The 22,941-nt window shown below is 33.1% G+C and overlaps 1 protein-coding gene across 1 annotated transcript in view; it reads left to right on the top strand.

The window, feature by feature from the left end:
* The window catches only part of SI (sucrase-isomaltase), a gene marked incomplete at its 5' end in the record, with an annotated part of 81,336 nt that extends 58,749 nt beyond the window's left edge, over positions 1–22,587 (top strand). Inside the window, 13 exons of the mRNA XM_084872645.1 lie at positions 1,412–1,496; positions 3,098–3,236; positions 6,568–6,701; positions 7,668–7,702; positions 7,793–7,909; positions 9,852–10,000; positions 12,563–12,647; positions 12,730–12,786; positions 14,298–14,422; positions 16,921–17,009; positions 20,233–20,282; positions 20,531–20,698; positions 22,201–22,587. Coding sequence (XP_084728771.1) covers positions 1,412–1,496; positions 3,098–3,236; positions 6,568–6,701; positions 7,668–7,702; positions 7,793–7,909; positions 9,852–10,000; positions 12,563–12,647; positions 12,730–12,786; positions 14,298–14,422; positions 16,921–17,009; positions 20,233–20,282; positions 20,531–20,698; positions 22,201–22,269 — 1,302 coding nt within the window. The 3' untranslated portion in view covers positions 22,270–22,587. The remainder of the gene's footprint in view (positions 1–1,411; positions 1,497–3,097; positions 3,237–6,567; positions 6,702–7,667; positions 7,703–7,792; positions 7,910–9,851; positions 10,001–12,562; positions 12,648–12,729; positions 12,787–14,297; positions 14,423–16,920; positions 17,010–20,232; positions 20,283–20,530; positions 20,699–22,200) is intronic.
* Positions 22,588–22,941: the final 354 nt, after the last annotated feature.

The raw sequence follows: 22,941 nt of genomic DNA, 5'->3' as shown, positions 1-22,941 counted from the left end.
AATCGAAATTATACCTATTTTTTGTCATATTGGCAAAAATGTATTTTTGGTGTGCCATGGAATTTTAGTAATTAGTTTAAGTGTGCCATGAAATGAAAAAGGTTGAAAATCATTGTTCTAAGTTATTTATTGTGTATTGATTATACAAAATTCTTACTAGATTCTAATAGTGTCAACAAAATATTTGTGAAAATTAGCGCATTCACATTTTCATAAAGATTTCTTATTCAAGAGGTTGCTAAGATACAGTTTTATCAATTCATGTACATGAATGCTATTTTATGAATATTCAAGTTTAATGCTTTCTATTTGACCAAGGAACAAAAATAGCCTAATTTTCTAACCATAGGTGCTTATAAATATGTATTTTATTTTCATTCAGTGTAGGTATAAACCTCACACTCAACTCTCTATGATATAAAAAAATCATAACCTCTTACATATTAGACAATATTATTTCTCAAACAATCTCTTACTATACTTTTATTTACTACCTTAAATATTGTTAATAATATTGATAATAAAATAAAATAATATATAATAAAATAATATAATTTTAATATAGCATAAAAGTTTACCACAAAATAATTATTACAAGAGATTTTACATAATACTTCTCTAGATTTTTGGAGGTAATGTTCCTTTGTTGATTTTGTAACAGGTATGCATTAATTTACTTGTTTGAAGAAACCTTTAAAAAGGTGCTATTATATGCCCATCTTGAGAATATAAAATTGTATAAAGAATCCCTTTTTTTAAAATTAATGGTAAATGCAGATTTATTTCACGTGTAAAGTTATGCACTATGAGAGATTCCTTGTAAAATATCTCCAAGAAAGATATCTTGATCCAGAAAATACAAATTTTTCTTCAGATGGAATAATAATCTTTAAATGGTAGCTAATACATATATATTTATGTAGATAATGGTCCCTTTATATGTGGGAACTAGGATCCTGAAATGTGTTCTCTGATATTATCTGAAGTTTTTTATAATTGTAAGCTACATCTTATGATTTTAAAATCCATAAACCTTTGTGTTGTTTTTTTTTTTAAAGGAATTGATCCAAGGCATGAGTGTTCAGGAGAGTGCACAGGAGAATATACACTATTATAATATAACTTTATGTCTAGAAAACAAAAACAAAAAACCACTTTTATGTACATATTATATCTATAGAAAAAATAGACATATTAAATTTGTCAAAAATTAAGCAATGAATTATATAAAAATGAAACACTGAGCTAAAGTCTTTAGTATCATTAAAATTTCTTATTTTTTGCCTTTTAGAAGTGATTAAATGTCATTACTTAAATATGCTGCTTGACCTTACTGGTCCTCTGAATTAGTTCTTTTTCGAATACACTTTCTAAATTTGTTTTCTGTTTACTTTCTTTCTTTCTTTTAAAGGATATGAATGAACCATCAAGTTTTATACATGGGTCAACTACTTCATGCAGAAATCAAGGGTTAAATTATCCACCTTATATGCCAGGTACAATATTATTGTTTTTACTTTAATGTAATATTATTATTAATTTACTTATTAGATTTATGTACTTTATGTTTAGAGAACAGGACTCACATTCCCAGTTCTCACTACCCATCTTCACACTGTACCACACTTCAATCTACTGACAATATTATTTAACACTATTTTGGGAAGAAAAGTCAAGAAAAAATGTTCTACTATAAGAACACATTTCTAAAGTGTTTGAAATCATTACTTGAATTTTCATGTCTTTTCACAGATTTAGAAATTCAACATTCCTTCTAATAAAAAATAGAAAGCCTTTATAGAGATTAAAAAAAAAGTTTCTTTACTACAGGGGGAAATGGTAAAATAGAAACACTTTTTTGGTTGCCCCCAATGTGGGAGGGAAAGGTCCTGTCCTTTTGTATTCATCCTCATACTTTTATGTGGGTAGTAAACTTCATAAACTATTTACATAAAGTAATGGAAAATCTCTGAGAGAAAGAAAAAAAAGTATCTTAAACTGAGAAAAAGTGGGTCAAAAACTAGTGTTGTTTCTTAACCCCAAACCTTATATTACAATTTGATTTTTTTAAAAGTCTATTTAATCAGTTTTTCTCATCTAAATGAGTAAAATATAAAACACATTTAGGAATACATTAATTTTTCTTGTTTTTCTTTTGTTACTGACTATAATAAAAAAGTTCCCATATTTTTCAGTCACAATGATAACTACAATTTATACTAATAAAAGGGTAATATGCAAATTGGTCACAGTAATGACTGAACAGGAGGCTGTGTGGGGTGACCAGGCCAGAAGAGGGGGGACAACCAGTGACAGAACAGCAGTCTGCATAGGGCAACCAGGCTGGCCCAGGGGGGCAATTGGGGGCAACCAGACTGGAAGGGGGTCGTTTAGGGGTAATCAGGATGGCACGCAGAGGTGGTTAGGGGTTATCAGGATGGCAGGAGGGGAAGTTAGAGGTGATCAGGCAGGTGAGCAGTTAGGAGCCAGTTGTCCCAGCTGTGAGAAGGATGTCTGACTGCTGGTTTAGGCCCGATGCCCTGAATTGGGCCTAAACCAGCAGTCAGACACCCCCCAAGGGTAAGGTGACCAGATCGTCCCACTTTTGGCTGGACAGTCCCGATTTCTAATAATTTTTCCTGCATCCCACGGCATTTTTAAAAAGTCCTGATTTTTTTGAAAGGTTGGAAAGATTGGACAGATTCTTTCCCCAAAATCGGGACTTTTTAAAAATGCACCAGGACATGGGAAAAATTGTTAGAAATTGTTAGAAAAACTGTGGGATGATCTGGTCACCTTATCCTTGGGGGGTGTCTGACTGCTGGACACCAAGGGACCCGGATTGGAAAGGGTGCAGGCTGGTCTGTGCACTGGGCCTGTAGTCAATTATAATTATAGACTTTTTTTTTTATATATTTATTATAACATTGGCAACATGTACAAAAGGTTAAAATCAGTAATATTTAAAGCAAACTGTAATATTTTGGGCAAAAGAATATATACTAGTAGTTGTCTTTTACACAATTTTAATTTAGGGCACTTGATAATATATTAGTATTTTTTTCACTGTTTTTTTTCTTTCTTCATTCTTCTTTAGCACTCACAAAAAGACATGAGGGATTACATTTCAGAACCATGTGCATGGAAACCGAGCAAATTCTTGAGGATGGAACATCAGTTTTGCATTATGATGTTCATAATTTATATGGCTGGTCACAAATGAAACCTACTTATGAGTAAGCAGTATTCATAATTATCCTTTCTGACTTGACATCATTGAGATATTAGATTTAATGTTACCTATTCTGAGAGTCCTTCTTTGCTGTCCTTATTTTGTAGCACTTTTCTTTCCATTGTTCTCTGTAGCTTACTTGGTCCTTCATAACACTTAGAATAATTTTTTCCCTCTCTTCTTTTCTCTCTCTCTCATCTATTATTGCTTTAAATTTTACCCCATTTTCAAAAGAATATTAGAGTATTTTACTTTGTTCCACAAAATGTACTCAGCTTATAGTAGCACAACATCTAAAACATAGTAGGTGCTCAACAAATAGTTTTGAGTAAATGAATAAATAACATATAATCTGTTATCGTTAATTAAGACATTAAGGCTTGGGTAAATATGTTAGTTAAATTCATTACTAGCAAATTAGAGTATGTGAGAATGACCTTGAGCTTCTCAAACTTTAATGTCCATATGGAAAAAGAAAAAGCAAAACGCTTATGTTAGGTCAAAGTTAATGGAACACAGGCCATCCTTTGAGTATCAAGTCTTTATTGGCACTATCCAATAAACTTCCTATAATGATAGAAAGGTTCAATAAATTTGGATTGTCTAATATGCAGCTATTAACTATATATTGTTGCTCAACAGTGTGCTTAGTGTGATTCAGGAATGGAATTTTAACTTTCATTTCATTGTAATAAATCTAGATTTATTAAATAGCCCACTAGTGCCACCATATGACACAATGCATCCCTAGAACATTACATCTCGATTACACATTGTAATTGCCTGGAGATTTGTAGTAAATTCTGATTGAATTGGTCTACAGTATAGCCTAAAAGTCCTAATTTCTAAAAAAAAATATCAAATGATTGTAATTTTAATCCAGGATTGTGAATCACTGCTCTAGTATATGACTGAAGTAGGTAAAAGAATGAGAATAATTTTGGATTAAAGAATATAGATAATATTTCCTCACTTAGTGAAACATGCTTATACTATTTCTTGCATGAAACTATTTTTCAACATAGAATATGTGAATTACTTGAGATATTATTACATGAGTGAATGCCTACAGATTTGTTAACCAAATCCTATACTAATGTAAAGTCACTCAGATCATATACAAAGACTAGGAAATGACATTCTTAAGAGTAAACAAACTGGTCTTTAACAATGCCTTTTATTGAGAAAAGCATATTTTTTTAGTTAACCCTGCTGGAATATAATAATGAAACACAATTATCTTTAGCTAACCCCACTTTACCATAAAAATATACATATTAAAAAGAACAAAAATATTGAAAATTGACTCATCTTTCTGGCAAAACTTATGCATTTTAAGATGAAAATAGGTAATTTAAAGGAAACTGAAGGAAAATATTTTTCTTCAGAGGGCAGATAATTGAACTGCTGGAGCCATTAAAGAATCTACCATGGTCCTGACACATTGTGGAAAGCTTAGTAAATTTAAACGAGTCAGTTATTATCCCACTATAACTATAAAAATTGTATGAATAAATTAAAGGCAACCATAGATAAAATTTTAAATAGTTGACATTTAAAGGTACTTGAGGATGTTTAAGGTCCATTTCAACTATTAAAAAATATTATGGTGCCGAAACCGGTTTGGCTCAGTGGTAGAGCGTTTGGTCTGTGGACTGAAAGGTCCCAGGTTCGATTCTGGTCAAGGGCATGTATATTGGTTGCAGGCACATCCCCAGTAAAGGGTGTGCAAGAGGCAGCTGGTCGATGTTTCTCTCTCATTGACGTTTCTAGCTCTCTATCTCTCTCCCTTCCTCTCTGTAAAAAATCAATAAAATATATATAAAAAAAAAAACATTATGGGGAATATGTCAGTACTACCTTCTGAAGAACAACCTTTAATATAAAGTCATAAAACATGTCTTTAATAGTTTCAATTTTGCTCTAGTAGATACATTTTTCAGAAAAGATTTCAAGCATGTTTGTTATTTAAATTAAATAGATTGAAGTTTTAAATGTTGAGTTAATTTTTTTCTTGAGTTACTATTCTAAGCCAAGTACTTTATAGATTTAAGGGGTACAAAAAAGATTAACACAAAGTCCTTAACCTCAGGAATCTCAAGGACACAAGGAAGCTCTATATGTAAACAAATCAGTACGAACACTGTGGTCCATGCTATAGCAAATTAATGATTAGATGTTGTTGATCACGTTAGTGAGTTGTAAAGTCTGCCTAGTTAGGTATTTGAAGTATTTTCTCTGAGGTAGATCTCTATTTCTTATGCATATACAATTTATTTTGAGTAATATATAAAAAAGTTTTTCCAATTAATATAATTTTCAAACATTCTATTTTACATATTCTTATACTGCAGTGTCAGAGAGAGAAAGAGAGATGTATGTAATAAACAGCAATGCGTTATTTTTCACACTAGAATGCACAATAAATAATTAAAATCATTCTCCAAAGAGTGAGGATGGGAGGATAAAAATGACCTTATTTGTAAATTCCATTCTCTTGACCTGGCTTTCAATAGATTCCATTCTTAAAATATAAAAATTACTTTTATTTTTAAGATCCAGGAAAGACTTGTACTCTTTAACCTAGCCTCTAAAATAAGAGATATTATAACAAGTATTCTCTGCAGAGTAATACAAAGATTAAGTATTAAGCCAAAAATTAGAAGGGTTTGGACCTTCAATAGTTAGAACCTAGAACTTTATTGAAGAGAATACATTAAAGTAGAATAAAATAACTTCATTAATTTTTTTTAAATGTTTGGTTGATTTGATAATACAAATAGTTGATTTAACTTATGTCCATTGAATAAATAAATGCAGACAGGCCACTCAGGTATGTCAATCTAGTAAATGTTGGAAGAAAAAAGATATCCTTCATACTCCTGAGAATCTTCTAATATAGTGAGAGAAGACTCACATATAAAGAGCTAGTTGGCCGAAATCGGTTTGGCTCAGTGGATAGAGTGTCGGTCTGTGGACTGAAAGGACCCAGGTTCAATTCTGGTCAAGGGCCTGTACATTGGTTGCGGGCACATCCCCAGTGTGGGATGTGGGGGAAGCAGCTGGTGGATGTTTCTCTCTCATCGATGTTTCTGCCTTTCTGTCCCTCTCCCTTCCTCTCTGTGTAAAATCAATAATTAATATATATATATATATATATATATATATATATATATATATATATATATATATATTAAAATAAAAAGATCTAGTTGTAATAAGAGCCAACATACCTACCTCAAATCAAATCCTTTTTTTTTTTTTTGAATGGAGTGATCAAAAGTAGAACTATTTGAAGAAAATACCTAATGTAAATCCTTCTTCACTTTGATTAGCGCAATGCTGAAGGCAACCGGCAAGAGAGGAATTGTTATATCTCGTTCCACATATCCTACTGCTGGACGATGGGGGGGACACTGGCTTGGAGATAACTATGCACAATGGGACAATATGGACAAATCGATCATTGGTATGTGAGAGTCACCATCTTTATCATTATTCTTTTGAGTTTTCTGTTAAGTATTCACTTTTTTTCTGGCATTTGTTCATATACCTTATAAGTGCATCTCTGAAAAATGCTTTGGCCTTATGTCTTCTGATGAATAGCCCCATGATAAAGTAGAGGGCCAGACATCAGGATTTGGGATTCTGTAGAGAAACTAATGATTTCCAACTAATTTGATTTGAGAAAATAATTTCATCATTTCCTGTTTCAGTTTCTTGGTTTGAAAGGGCAGGAGATGGAAAAGATAGCAAACTAAGAATAGAAATGAGTAGAAATTCTAGATTCTAGGGAATAAGAATCACTCATACGAAGTAAAGAATTAAGTATTTTAAACCACATTTAGAAAGAGATTTCTGGCAATGACTGGGATGAATAGTAAATAAGACATTATCATTTTAAAGAGCAAAGGAATATTTTTCTGTTTGAGATCTGGTCTTAAAAATGCTTTACTATTCATTTAGGTTTCAAGGAAAATAAAATGCTTAGAAATATCCCTTTAAAAGAAGAGTTGGGAAATCACATTTTATCAAAGTGATCATTCCTCAGAAGATTCTATTAAACACCAATAATTCAATTTATTTCAAATTATGAGACCTATAATTAAATAATTACAAAGATAGCCTTTTATTATAAAACATGAAATCAAGGAAATAACTGTCACTTGTGTTTATAGTAACAACTTTGTGTTTTAAATATGTTATCTTATAATGTCAAGGATCCATATCCTGTTTTATTTTTATAAATGTCATTAACACTATGAACTTAAAAGTATGAAATTATAAAAATAAATGATAGAAAAGTATGTTCATAATGGGAAAATATGTTTCAATTAGAGGTTGGTATTAGAAATGGAACATCTTTATACCTAAAAGACATCAAAATATATATGAAACTGTAGCTTTCTAATACATTTTTTTCTAATTTTTTAAGGTATGATGGAATTTAGTCTCTTTGGAATTTCATATGTAAGTAATTCTATTCCTTTTATCTTTATCACTTATAAATATTTTAAAAAAACTAACTTGAAACTAATTAAATACAACCATGTATTTTAGACTGGAGCAGATATCTGTGGTTTCTTCAATGACTCGGAATATCACCTCTGCACCCGCTGGACGCAACTTGGAGCATTTTATCCATACTCAAGAAATCACAACATCGAAAAGACTAGGGTATGTAATTCTTGCATTTACCCTCTTTTCTCAACCCTCTCCCTACCCCCACTCCACTAAATATATGTGTTTTTTAATAGAATTCACTCCACCTCACTGATTTCCAGGCGAATGTTTTGGACCTCCATACATTTACTGAGGACCTCTAAGCACTTAATTTTGAAAATGTTCTGACTTGGGTTACTCTATACTTCTGGGTTCTAGATTTGGTTAGCTGGCATACTAACTGCTGTTCTATATAATTTTGGAGTAGCTAGGAGGAAAAAAAAATGTCTCTGGAACTTCTTCCAAACCAGAATAGAACAATAAAAAAAAAAAATGAGCTTCAGACTAAATAATTAGTCCTAAAAGCCATTTGAAACACTAGTGTCAATGCATGAAATTGGAAGGTGTAAAAGGCACACGTTAAAACCAATGAGTTGAAGAATTGAGCGAGAAAAAGGAGAGGGGAATCATGAGAATTTTTTTCTGTGTGATGTCACAAATACACTCCTCACTAAGTTGTCAGAGAAACTTTTGAATGAGAAGGGAGATGGTACTAAAGTTATAGAAAAATATGAACAATTAGAGGCAATGTTTAACTAAGCAATAAATTTTATGAGATTGACTTTCAGTGAATAAGTACAGAGGAAAAGTACATTCTCAAAAGCACCTAAGAGAAGGTTGTGGACAATGCTAGGCTTTAAAGGATAGTTCTAGCCATAGTAACTGAATGGCAGAGCTCACCATATGATTGAAATGTGTTACTCAGAAAATTTTATTCAGAATAGAGGAGATTTATTTTAGAAAATGAAAACCTATAATGAGGTAGAAAAAAAGTATGTGAACATACTTTGGAAGAATTTGAAAGTTGGACAATAGAGATATAACGATGGGATAGAAATATTTAACAGGAAAATGTAACAATAACACAATTTAGAAAGTTGTACTATTAAAAAAGTAGGGTAAGAATCAATAGAAACCTAACCATGGATTCATATAACAAGTATTCATTAAGAGTCTACTAATTAATACCTACAAAATTCTGCCCTATAAGTTCATGCAATGTAGGAAGGATAGTGATAATAGATAATTATGTGTATATTTATATTTACTTTTTAAATTATATACATATATTTATACATTTATATAAAATGCCACATGCAAATAAATGCATGTGAAGGAAAAAATGGAGTAAGTTAAAGTGATAGAGATTTATGGGGCTTCTGTTTTAGAAGTGGGTCAGGGAATTCCTCGTGGATGAAGTCATATTAGCATTCGAGCAGAGAATTGGGTGAAGGGAGAGAAACCAATATAAATATATTAGAGGCCCAGTGCACAAAATTTGTGCACAGGTGAGGTTCCTAGGCCTGGCCAGCTATCAGGACCAATCAGGGCCAGGCTGATCAGGGCCAGGCTGGAGAGGAGGTGATGGTTTTTTTACCTGCAGTTTGCATTCTAGAATAGACTTGGGCATGTTCTTTTTTCTTCTTGTCCAACATGAATTAGGTCTTCACTTCTTCATATATAATTAGTTATTTAGTACCATAATTTATTTATTTCTGATGAGAATATCCAATGTGCAGGGTTAACATGATGGGCTCAGCATGTTTCTATTTATTTTAATCTATTTTTATGGCATTTCATTTATCTCCTAGACTTTGGACCCTATCTACACTGTTTGTCATCATAGTTGACAATGTATTTGTCACTTATTCAAATGTGAACTGCTCTTTACATATGATAACTTAAATTAAATCAAGCCAGGAAGTTAATGTTCATTTTTCATGTTTAAATGTTAATATTGTGCTTTCTGTATGAGATAGAAACATTTTTATGATGTAGTGTATTGCACATGACAGTGAATTAATATTATTGCTTTTTATTCTCCAAATATGTATTTCAAAATTATGTTTTAAATAAAAATGAAAGCTTATAATTACTTCAATTGGGTTTATTTCAGAGACAAGATCCTGTTTCCTGGAATCAAACTTTTGTAGACATGACAAAGAATGTTCTAAATATAAGATACACTTTATTGCCATACTTCTATACACAGATGCATGAAATTCATGCTCATGGTGGCACTGTTATCCGACCTCTGTTGCATGAGTAAGTACAAATATTTTCCCTACCATAGACAGATAGCTTCCAATTAATTTACTCAATAATATATTTTAGTACAATGTACAATATATTTTTTAAGATTATAAAGCATTTTACATTTCCCCTACCACCAGAACATTTTTTTTCCCAAAAGAATACCCATTTAAAAACATGTTTGCATTGTTTTGAAAGAGAGAGAGAGAGAGAGAGAGAGAGAGAGAGAGAGAGAGAGAGACAGAGAGAGGATGAGAGGGAAACATTGATGACAGAAAAGAATTAACTGGCTGCCTCCTACATGTCCCTTTCTGGGAATCAAGCCACCAACTCAGGCATGTGTTCTGACCTGAAATTGAACCAGGTGACATCTTGGTGCATTGGACAATGCTCAACCAACTGAGCCATACTGGTCAGGGCCAATATATAATATTTTGAATGTGAAACTTTTTCATTATTATTTTAGTGTATATTTTGGATAAACAAACATTATCATAAATAAATCTTCTGATAGGTAGATTTATATATGCCATTAAAAATGAAGCAAAATAGTTATTTAAAAGTAATTGTTCTTCCTATGAATAACTACTGTATTCCAGATGTTATTCTAGATAACTTATATACTTTATTACATTGAGTATTTTAAAAAAGTTTCCTACATTAAATAATCTTGTTTCTGCATTATGATTAAATTAATTGCAACTTACAGCAGTTAAGCAAATCTTACAAATATATATATATATATATATATATATATATATATATATATATATATATATACACATGCCAACTGGCCAACAGTCTGGTTGCTATAACACATACTGACCACCAGGGGCAGACTCTCAATCCAAGAGCAGAAACTACAGGCATGGAAACATGGAACAGACTGATGAATCCCAGAAGGAACTGGGGAAGGAGAAGGGTGGGATGAGATTAACCAAAGATCTTATATGCACACCAGAGTCCTGGTGCATGGATTTATGCACCAGTGAGGTCCCTCAGCCAGATCTCAGTGAGGTCCCTCAGCCAGATCTTCAAGGATTGGGTTGAAACTGATTCTCCAACATCCTCTGAAGGGCCCCAGATTGCCAGAGGGCACAGGCCAGGCCAAGGGACCCCATCTGTGCACAATCCGTGCACCAGGCCTCTAGTTAATTCATAATTGAAAAAAGAAGATTACACCTCTTTTTGTAGGTGTGCTAGTTGGGTACCTTAGGACAGTTTTAACATTCTCCTTAGTAAATTTATTTGGATTCATTTTTAAAGCTCAAACTGATATATGGATAAATATTGAAATTTTATTCTAACGTTTTGCTTATTCTATTTTTAAGACAAATACAAGCTGATTCTTATTGTAGATGTTACAAAAAACAAAACAAAATACACATTCAACAAAAATACAAAGAAAACCTTAAAATAATCATAGTATACTTAGCTACCTGTGTATCCTCTATTACCAGAATAATTGAAAAAGGCAATTCGTTATATTGTACTATTGATAAACCAGTGAAAATTACACAGCATAAACATTTACTCAAATTGAACAGTAGTAACCAATGTAAAATTCCCAAAATAATAGCATGATCATTATACCTTAAATTCTAATAAGATGAATGATCCACCTTTCTAAAAAAATTTTTTTCTTTCTCCCTATATTCAAATTACCATCTCTAGTTGCTTTATTAAACCATAATCCTTTCTTTATTTCTGGTTACAGCTTATTAATCTCTTGCCTCTTTCATTTTCACACTCCTCACTCCTTTTGTTATCTCCCTATAACTTCCCAGAATCAAGTATCAACTCTGGACTGAGTCCCAGTCAGAAACATTATTATTAACTATGCAAATTCTTGTCCTGTTGAAAACACCTAGGCCTTTGCTTCCATTGGAAATTCATGGAAAAATAAACCTAGAAGTCTGTCTTGGCATTAATCTGTTTGTAATAGAACAAAACATAACAACAACAACAACAAAAAGAACAAACATACAAACAAAATTATACTTCAATTTAAATAGAGGAAAATTGTGACTATTTAATTGTGTCTATTCTCAAGATTTTACTCTTTCCAGTTATTTATATCTCAAATTCAGACCTCTAGTAATATATAAACGAACCTTTAAGAACATATCAACCCACTCTTCATCAAATTCTAATAGAAATATGATAAGCAAACTCATTAAAATGACCAAATCAACATGCTTGCCTCAAACTTTTTTCACAGGATATTTATAATTTTTGTTTTCTAGTTTGTTAATGTTCTATTTCTAGTTAATATTTTCAAATTAAATTTCTCATGTAGTGATCTTACAAGTTCAATCACAATTCTCTCCATTTTGTCAGGAGGTTTAGTCATGGTCTAGATTTACTTCTCAAATATTGAGTAGTATTATTGCACATTGAAATTCCAAGTCATAGCGTTATTTATTTATTTATTTATTTATTTATTTTTCATTATTTGGTTTCCTTTTCAATCCACACAAGCCCACACTGCAAAATGTGATTTGAGTACTTATTTAACCGTATCCAAAAGAGATAAAGTTTTTTGATTAAACTATCTATAAATATTTTGTCAAGGTTCCATAAGGAGAAAGCTACCTGGGACATATTCAAGCAGTTCCTGTGGGGCCCAGCATTTATGGTTACCCCTGTATTGGAACCTGTAAGTCTTACCACATATTTTTGTTCATAAAGCATTTTTCCTAATTGATATATTTTAAAATAACTGTATTTTTAAATTCCAGTATCAGACTGTTGTAAGAGGCTATCTCCCTAATGCTCGGTGGTTTGATTACCATACGGTAAGTAATTTAAGAATTCTGGGGAATTTACTAAATAGAAATGGGTTTAACTCTGATCCTAACCATTCCATTCATGATGTATTTGATTTACTTTCCACTTAAAATGAATAAGTTACTCTTTGCTAATTAGATCTGAATCGAATGAACACATGGTGAGAGAGAATTAATTTATTCTGCCACAGTTGATCATGTAGTCATTGATTTATTTTATCAAATAAACATGGGAAGTACATAGTGTACATCAAAAGTTCGTTGCCCTTTATTGGCTGTGCAAAATGTTGATTACAGGTAATGCAAGCCTCCCAAGAATAATGTATGTGGCAGGCAGGAATAGTTTTAGTGACCTTTCGAAAATCTGTACATTGCCTTAGCCAGTTTTGCTCAGTGGATAGAGCATCCCCCTGGGGACAGAAGGGTCCCAGGCTCCATTCTGGTCAAGGGCACATACCTGGGTTACAGGCTTCTCCCCATGCAGGAAGCAGCCAGTCAATGATTCTCTCTCATAATTGATGTTTCCTATCTCTCTCTCCCTCTCCCTTTCTCTTTGAAATCAATATGAATATATATTTTTAAAATCCATATATTTTATGCATGTGAGCATGATAAGAATAAGTAGTTGTAAATTATTTTCAAAGCTACCACGAGACCAAGGACTGAGTATATGTTTTAAAGAACATAATCTTTGTAGTAAATGCCTGTGTCTTTATTTTAAATTAGAGGCCTGGTGCATGAAATTTGTGCACGGGTATGTGGGGGTGTCCCTCATCCCAGCCTGCATCCTCTCCAATCTGGGATCCCTCTCATAATCCAGGACTGCTGGCTCCCAACTGCTTGCCTAACTGCCTGCCTGCCTGATTGCCCCTAACCACTTCTGCGTGCCAGCTTGATCACCCCCTAATTACTCCCCTGCCAGCCTGATCAACCCCAAACTGTTCCCCTGCTGGCCCAATTGCCCCTAACTGCCCTCCCTTGCCAGCCTGGTCATCCCCAACTGCCCTCCCCTGCTGGCTTGGTCTCCCCCAACTTCCCTCCTCTGCCAGCTTAGTCACCCCTAACTGCCCTCCTTGGCTGGCCTGATTGCCCACAACTGCCCTCCCCTGCAGGCCTGGTTGCCCCCAACTGAACACCCCTGTAGGCCTGGATTCCGCCCCCCCCCTCCATCTGTCTTCCCTTGCAGGCCTGTTTCCTTCCAATTGCACTCCCCTGCTGGCCTGTTTGCCCACAGCTGACCATCCCTGCTGGCCTGATTACCCTCAACCGCCCTCCCCTGCAGGTCATCTTGTGGTGGCCATCTGTGTCCACATGGGGGCAGCCATCTTTGACCACATGGGGGGCGTTTTGTCTGTTGGAGTGATGGTCAATTTGCATATTATTCTTTTATTATAGAATAATAAGATAGGATTGGAAAATGTGTCATTTGATTTCATAAATGTGCCCCCTCAAGTTGCAATATAGCTAATAATTCCACTTCTTGCTGTTTTTGTTCTTCCTTCCAACCCTGTCATTTCAAGGGCGAAGAAGTTGGTGTCAGAGGAATGTTTAAGAATTTTGATGCTCCCTATGATAAAATAAACCTTCATGTTCGTGGTGGTTACATCCTACCATGTCAAGAGCCCGCCCAAAACACATTTCATAGGTAAACAAAGAGGTTACAGAACTCAGATTAAATTTTAAGATATATCAGCTAGAATTGCCAAGGATTTGGAAGGGTCTGAAATTCTACCCCAGTCTCAAGCTTACATATTAGCCTGCTAGTTTCATGGAGCTGAGTGAGAAGCAAAGAGCCTTTTTACTCGTGGCATCTCAAGAAATGTGACCTTCATGTTTGCTTCAGTTTTTCCTGTACCCAAGTCCCATGGGGGTGACATGAAGTGGCCTAAAGATAGTGCATATGCAGGAGGTTTGAGACACAGCTAAGGAACTCCAAGATCAAGGAAACTCAATTTATTTTATTATCAAATATAAACAAACCTGTGTTATTCTTTGCTCTGCATTATTGTACTGGACAACGATTTAAAACTTTATTAAACACTGCCCTGTGTTCCAATACCATTTTCTTTAAAAGCATATTTTAAAGGATAGGATTGTAAAATACTGTCAGTGCCTCTGTATGCAAGATATGCAAAAACTTGAGAGACTCATGGGAAACTATCTGAAAACTTATCTTCCCTCTTGTAATAAGAACATTTACCAAACTAATATACCAACTAAAACTTACTATCTTCTGCATGAATATGCAAAGGCTTTTGAGAACTAATGTCTAAGTTCTCCTTTTTTATTTTTTCCTGCCTCTGGCATGAAGGAATACTATGAACATGATGTTTTAAGTGACCCTTTTCTAAACTTTAAGTGAATGTTGCTCAGAAGGTTTCTCTGAACCTCAAGCTTTTCTGTTCCCCTTTCTCTGCCTCCCTCTTTCAAATACTCTTTGACTCACTTTAGTCAATGAAAATGTGGATATCCACTGATGATCTCACTACTCCTTCAAATACTAAGTCTACTGCTGCCCAGAGAAGACCCAGATGCATCTCTTAGTAGCCTGGTCCCATTCAAAGTTAAAGGATGATTAAGATTTTTCTGTCCATTGTCATTCACAGGAGATTATCTGGCTAAGACTCTCCTCTCTTCTTTGTTCCCAAAACCCCTATCAGATCTGAATCAAATGGACACACAGTGAAAGAGAATTCAATTATTCTGCCACAGTTGATTGTGGTACTTTCTCCTTCTCATTCAGCAATATGTCCAGATGTTCAGAAGGTGTTCTCTGTGGCTGCCGCTGTGTCTTTGTTTCCACTGCCTGAATTCAGACTTAGACATTCAGGTTCTAGAAGACTTAGTCCCTCTAGCTCTTGTCTTTCCATACTGCATCCACTCTCTTGGTCATCTACATGCTCACAACCCCAGTTGGCATGAGCAGTGTCTATTTTCTGGAGCCATTTAGATAAATTTGTATCAATATTCTACCTTGGTATCAATTAAAGGAAAACGATCTTATGTGAAAAAATGAGGGCTTCATGGAGGGGTCCCCTGGTGTTCCTTGAAGTATCCTTTTGTTATGAGAGAGAAGATTCTGTGTGTGTGTGTGTGTAAATAGGATATTGGTTAGGTAAAAGTAGTTTTACAGTTATGAATACACAAAGCGCAGAATTCATTGTTGTATTGTTATTGATTTATTATTGTATTATTTTCCACATGAACAATTGTAAAACCACTATTGTCCCACTCTGTATATGGAGCAGAATGCAAGTTGTGAAATTCCTTTGAATCTGTTTTTAAATATGCTGGAAAATTGTTAAGTTAAACCAGAGTTTTAATGTTGATTATAAGATATACTTATCTTCTATACCAGTAAACTGAATTAAAATACATACATATATTCATGCTAAGACATGCTAACGTTTCTACATGGAAAATACCAAAGTGCTATGATGGTATAGATTTTAGATATTTTAGGAGACTTCCATGGCAGTACAGCCTTCAACATTCGTGATAGGAGGAGCAGATAGCTAAGCATACTTTGTCTGAGAAATCTTTCCTTACTAGTATGAGGCTGTTAAGCCAACTGTCCTGTACAGTGAACATGGAAGCAGATAGTTAGTTTCTAGACTGGCCTATGTAGGCAAAAGCTTGAGATATTGTCCACTCTAGTGATAGGACTTACAACTGCTGGCTACCCTCCACATTCTTATTAACAACTGCCAATTATAACTCAGTTATTTACATATGGAAATGTGGGGAAGATATAAGGCATAAGAGATATAAAATACTACAAAATGATTTTCTGTTTAATGATCGATGACAAGATTACCAATAATAAGAATAAATATGTCCATAAACTTAACATGGTTTAATTGTTATATATGAGGCCTCTCCTGATTTATTTTAGAAGGTGGACCCTTGAGACCAAAATGCATGGCTGGTATTTTCATTAAATATCAAACATTTTATGGGATATGTCATTCCCATAAACTCATAAGAAAGAGTAAAGGGCTTTACTTTCTTTGTCTAAAACAGTTGCATTCTCCTTAAAAATAGTCTTAGTTGTGTTATCTTGGATATGTATATGGATGTCATATCATAACAACACATAAGCTACTCTATAAATATTGATAAAATGATATTTCTTCCTTGTAGTCGGCAGAATTACATGAGGCTCCTTGTTGCTGCAGATGATAATCACATGGCACATGGATCTCTGTTTTGGGATGATGGAGAGACTATACGTGAGTGGTCTATTTAATAGATAAACATAGCTGATAACATACATATTATCATATCACTTATATGTTGCCTATTATTGTAATTTGGAAGCGTAATAAAAGTCTAATAACATTATGCAAAACTAAAATAGTGTAATAAAGAGTTGAATCATTTTTTTAAAAAGTGATAACTATTTTAAGAATTTCTTCTTATCTTAAATATAGTTCATCTCTATGGCAAATGTCTGGATAACAAGGAGATTTGCTTATGCAGAGATTGTGTAGCGATCATCTTTGTTCTTCTAGAAGCTATTCCAGTGATACTCACATAATAGACATTCACTATGTATGAGGTCAACTGGGCTGAAAAGCTGTGTTCCATGTGTATGTACTATTGATGCTTAAGGGTGCCTCTAAAACATGAGCTATTTCAGAAACAAAATTCATGTTTTGTCTCTGAACTTTATAGTTATTTTGTAATTTTTTTTTTTTTGGTTTTTAATATCCAGCATTTTGATATGAAAAATTTAAGGATTTAAACTTAAATCTATATTTACTCTATGACTGTTCCTCAAGACCTCAGTGGATAGAGCATCAGCCTGCGGACTAAAGGGTCCCAGGTTCAATTCTGGTCAAGGGCATGTACCTTGGTTGTGGGCACATCCCCAGTAGGGGGCGTGCAAGAGGCAGCTGGTCGATGAATCTCATCGATGTTTCTATCTCTCTCCCTTTCTCTCTGTAAAAAATCAATAAAATATATATATATTTTTAAATGAGCTGTTAAACTTTAGCAGTGTGGGCTCTGCTGACCATTGTTATTAGAATCACCTAGGTACTTTGTAAAGAATGATGATTCTGAAGAAGGTAAAGGGGGATAAACAGTGATGGAAGGAGACTTGGGGTGGCAAACACAAATACAATATACAGATGATGTACTGCAGAACCATATAACTGAAGCCTGCATAATTTTATTAACCAAGGTCATCCCAAAAATTCAGTTAAAAAAAGGAATGCAGATTATGGGGTCCATTCAAGTTCATTAATTTGGGAAAGAGGTCTAAGAATCTGTCTTCCAGTAAAATGTCCCCAGGTGGTTATCATACTGATAGGGGATTAGATTTACAATACTAGCTCTACTAGAGAGGCATTTTGAATATTCTCTTAATAAAAACCTTACTCATAAAACTAACATCTGTGTGGAGCTGAAGTTCTCATGGGCTGCTCACTATAATTTAAATAAATTATGCATAGATGAGAGATTTTCCATTTATAGTAAAGACATGTATCTTTCCTCAATTAAAGTAAATTGTAGTTAATATTCTGCAACCTGCCGAAACCGGTTTGGCTCAGTGGATAGAGCATCGGCTTTCAAACTGAAAGGTCCCAGGTTCCATTCCGGTCAAGGACATGTACCTTGGTTCCAGGCACATCCCCAGTCAGGGGTGTGCAGGAGGCAGCTGATTGATGACTCTCATCAATGTTTCTATGATAGCTCTCTATCCTTCTCTCTTCCTCTCTGTAAAAAATCAATAAAATATATTTAAAAAAATATTCTGCAACTGTAAGACATAGGAATCTATTAGCAAATAAAATATATATTAAAAACTTGATATAAGAATCATATAAAAATATTTTAAAATAGAATCATATAGTGGTTAGCAAGATTCTTACAATAAAATAAAATGAAAAATCTCAGTATTTTATGATTTAGAGGTTGAAGAATCAGTGAGAATGCTATGTGGTAAAAGTCCTGATCTTTATGAACACATTAACTGAAGTTCTACTAACCTTTATCCTATTGAAGTATTGTTGCAGTCTTTGTTTGTTTTTTAAACATTGGAAAGTAACTGCACATAATTTAGATATTAAGGCAAGCCAAATAAATCCACTTTTTTTTGTAATTTCTTGAGTAAATAGCAGCAATACACAACAAATACTTAGAGACTTTGAATTTATTAGATCAGAATCTTCAAATAAGTTTTCTCTCTTAGCAAGCTTGTAATCTAGTTAATATACCTCCATCTAAATAATTAAGTACACTCAGATTTCATGGAATGTTATTATTTGTTGTTATGTTCTTCCTTCAAAGAAAATTAAAAAAAAATAAATCAAAACAAACTTATTCTGACACTTGTGTATATTAAGCAATTTTCAGAGGATTAATGAATTCAATGCTGGCATGTATAAGTGGAAAAGGGAATTAAAATGTATTGGTTTTTCAATGTTATCCTAACACTTGTCTCAATCATGCATTTGACTCTACTTTGACTTCCTGTCTTAAGCTTGTTTGGTTTTACATAGAAACACAGTGTTTTCGTCAGGGAAACTAGACTTGATTCCAGACCTTGAAAATGAAGATGGCCATCAACTTAATGATGGGTCAATTTAGGATTTTTCAACTTTATAATGGTGTCAAAGGAATGCACATTCAGTAGAAACCACACTTTGAATTTTGATCCATTCCTGGGCTAGTGATAGGCTGTATGATACTCTCTCGTGATGCTGGGCAGCAGCAGAGAGCCACAGTTCCCAGGATCACGAGGTTTACCAACCCCTACTCTGCAGTATATTCTGGTCAGCTTTTTTGGATATTGTGTTTTCTACTTTCTGTATTCAATACATTTCAGAATTCAAGAATTTATTATAAACTGGATTCCTTGTTAGATGATTTTGCCCGACAGTAGGCTAATGTAAGTGTTCTGACTATGTTTAAGGTAAGCTAGGCTAAGTGAAGATGTTCATAGGTTAGATACATTAAATTCATTTTCAGCTTACTATATTTTCAACTTATGATGGATTTATTGGGATATAACCACATTATAAATAAAGGGGCATCTGTAATTAATTGTTTCACTTTGGGCCATTTACTTAACTTCTCTGGAACTTGCTTTCCTCTTCAATATTGTGGGAATGATGAAAAACACATATTTCAGAATAGTGTGATAAAATACTTAGAAGTTGACAAGTAATAAGCACTTCATACATTATAGCCAAGAGCAATTTTCAAATTAGTTTTAAATATGGCAGAATTATAATTCATATACAGACATGAAAATAAACCTTATGTTTTAGAACCATTTCAGGTGACTCATCCAGATTTTAGTGTTGCTGAGACTGTGTTTGAACAAGTTAAATATAATACAACGATGATTTGAGCCCTTTATACTGGGAAAGTCATGAAAAATATATTTGTATTTGCTATTCTTCTTTGGAAATATAAATATATCACTTTTAATTTTCTTTACAGACACCTATGAAAAAAACCGGTATTTTTTGGCACAATTCGATTTGAACAAGGTATGTATTCGTTACAGTTAATTTGTGTGCAATTTTGTTAAATAATATTTGAAGTTTTATATCACACTTTATAATTATTTTGTATTTAAATATTTATATTTGGTATTTAACACACTTTATTTCAAATATATGAATAAACAATTTGCTGTACTCTGGATATATTTTGGTTAACAGATACATATTTTTGAAGTTTAAATTATTGGGTTTTTTTCAAATGAAGAATTTAAATTATTTCTTTGTCTTTGTAGACCACCTTGACAAGTACTATATTGAGAAGTGATTACGAAAACAAAGATGAAATGAGGCTTGGATTCATCGATATATGGGGGATAGGAACAACTCCTATTAATAAGATTACTCTCATACATAATGGAAATATTCAGACACCTAATTTTACTCAAGAAGTAGATAAGCAGGTAAGTGATATAAGAACATAGTTTTTTCAATGGATAAATTTTAAGTATCTACATAGATGTATTTTATTTCTCAGCCTAAAGAAACATAATTATGTGACCATAACCTTTCTTATTTATTCTCATTGAACTTCCATATCTATTTTCATTTTATCATCCTTGAAAAGCTGTCAGACAAGTCAATTTAATGGTATTTATTTTAAAATTAGCTTAACATATTAAACCAAAATTATATTTTACCTTAAACTTCTAAATTATTGTCCTCCATGCATAGTAAAATGCCTCAATTATTTTCCCCCAAAATAAAATATTGCATTTATCAACTTTTAATATATATTAGATATATTTGAAAATTCTTGCAAAATTAATAAAATTGTCTATCAGCACTAATGAATAATTTGACATACATGTGTATGAAGCTTTAATTCATAGATTGAACAAGAAGTTAACATTTTTATGTTAAAATTCCATTACTGATAGTAATTAGTCTTTTATTTTGAACAAATAATTTTAGGCTTTTGTTTTCTTTGCAATAAAATAGGAACATGCAACGAAACAATCTCTTAAGCTCCTTCCAATCCTAAAATCTGTGGAACTATGTCCTATAAAGGTTAATTTTTAAATAACATATATTCTAGAAACCAACTAACTATTGTGATTGTTTGATCTAAGTTTAAGGCGACATCTGCACCTTATGTGTGCACATATCTGCGTGTGTTTAGAGTTGAATGGAAACAACTACCTACTAATCAACCAGTCTCTCATGTGAATTTAACTCATACAATACCAGTTGTTTGACTGACTTCAACTTAAAAACTAATAATTTGTGTCTTGGATGCAGTGTGAGGTCCTGATAGATTTTATAGGGTGTGGATGCATCCAAATTTTCTGAGCTAAGGAACAGAGAGTATTAGAAACAAAGCAGCAATGCCTACTGACATCATGCAAAACTGTCACAAATGATTATTTGTGCTCAGCTGCTTAACTGGTCACCTCCAAAATTAGTCCCTAAGTGGTCTATTTGAGACTCTCTCCCACGAAAAAGAGTAACACAGACAAAACTGAAATAATTTGGTAATAAATTCAGCATTCTAAAGCCTTTTAAGTTAAAACATTTTAATATAAATGTTGTGTGTAGATGGCTAGATAATACTTAAGGGTAGGAAGCATAGTGCAAGTGTGAATAACTATATATGTAAGACTCAAGGAGAAAAAGTAAAGTAATAGAATCAATATAATTGGTTAATAGTCTTAGTTGTTCACTTTATTTTGAGACCCATCCCATCACTATGGGATTTATTTTCATCATCTGAATAATGGGTGTGTTGGAGGAAATTATTTCTGAAATCGTTGTGAAATCTCTGGAATAAAAGATTCATCAAAGTGAAAAATAAAGTATACCTTGTTTACTTAGAATACTTTTATTTATTTATGGATATGATTTTTGTTAAAGAAATGGTTCTGATTAAACAATTAATTGCCATATTTCTTTTTTTTTTTTTTAGAAATTAAATATAAATCTGGCAGCGAATAATATTATTATCAATGAACCAATACAAATCAGCTGGTCATAAAGATCATCATCCATTCCAGTTGCCAAAGGGACATTAACATCTGGATTCACATTTTACCATACTTATAAGCCTTCCTCTTCATTGGTTTCTTACTTTGTGTAAAATACAATTTTCAGCAGAAACTGGTTTAGCTCGGTGGATAGAGCATCAGCTTGCGGACTGAAGGGTCCTGGGTTCGATTCTGGTCAAGGGCATGTACATTGGTTGAGGGCACATCTCCAGTGCAGGGTGTGCAGGAGGCAGGTGATCAATGATTCTCTCTCATCGATGTTTCTAATTCTCTATCCCTGTCTGTAAAAAATCAATAAAATATATATTTAAAAAATAATAAAATACAATTTTCATAAGATCAATCTAAAGTTATTATACAAATTGAATACTGAGAATTGTGACAAACAAATAAATAATAATTTTGTTATATTAATGTGGCATAGAATCTATTTTTAAACCTGTATAGTAGGATTTAAATAGTTCCTTTACCCTTGCTAAGTATCAGTTAAAACACTGCATTACCACCAACAATATTAGGTTGTGAGATTCTTCCAGATTTCAAGAGACTGACTCAACCATTAGGCTTTATTGTATGTAAAAAGTGTTGTGGAGTCGAATCCTCGATTCAAAATAAGACCACTGGAGGCTGCTAAATGATTTAAAAAAAAAGCAGGCAAGGAT

This window comes from Pipistrellus hanaki (assembly GCF_964339955.1).
Source record: "Pipistrellus hanaki genome assembly, chromosome: 2".
In the NCBI taxonomy this organism is placed as follows: Eukaryota; Metazoa; Chordata; class Mammalia; order Chiroptera; family Vespertilionidae; genus Pipistrellus; species Pipistrellus hanaki.
This window is presented reverse-complemented; position numbering and strand designations above follow the sequence as displayed.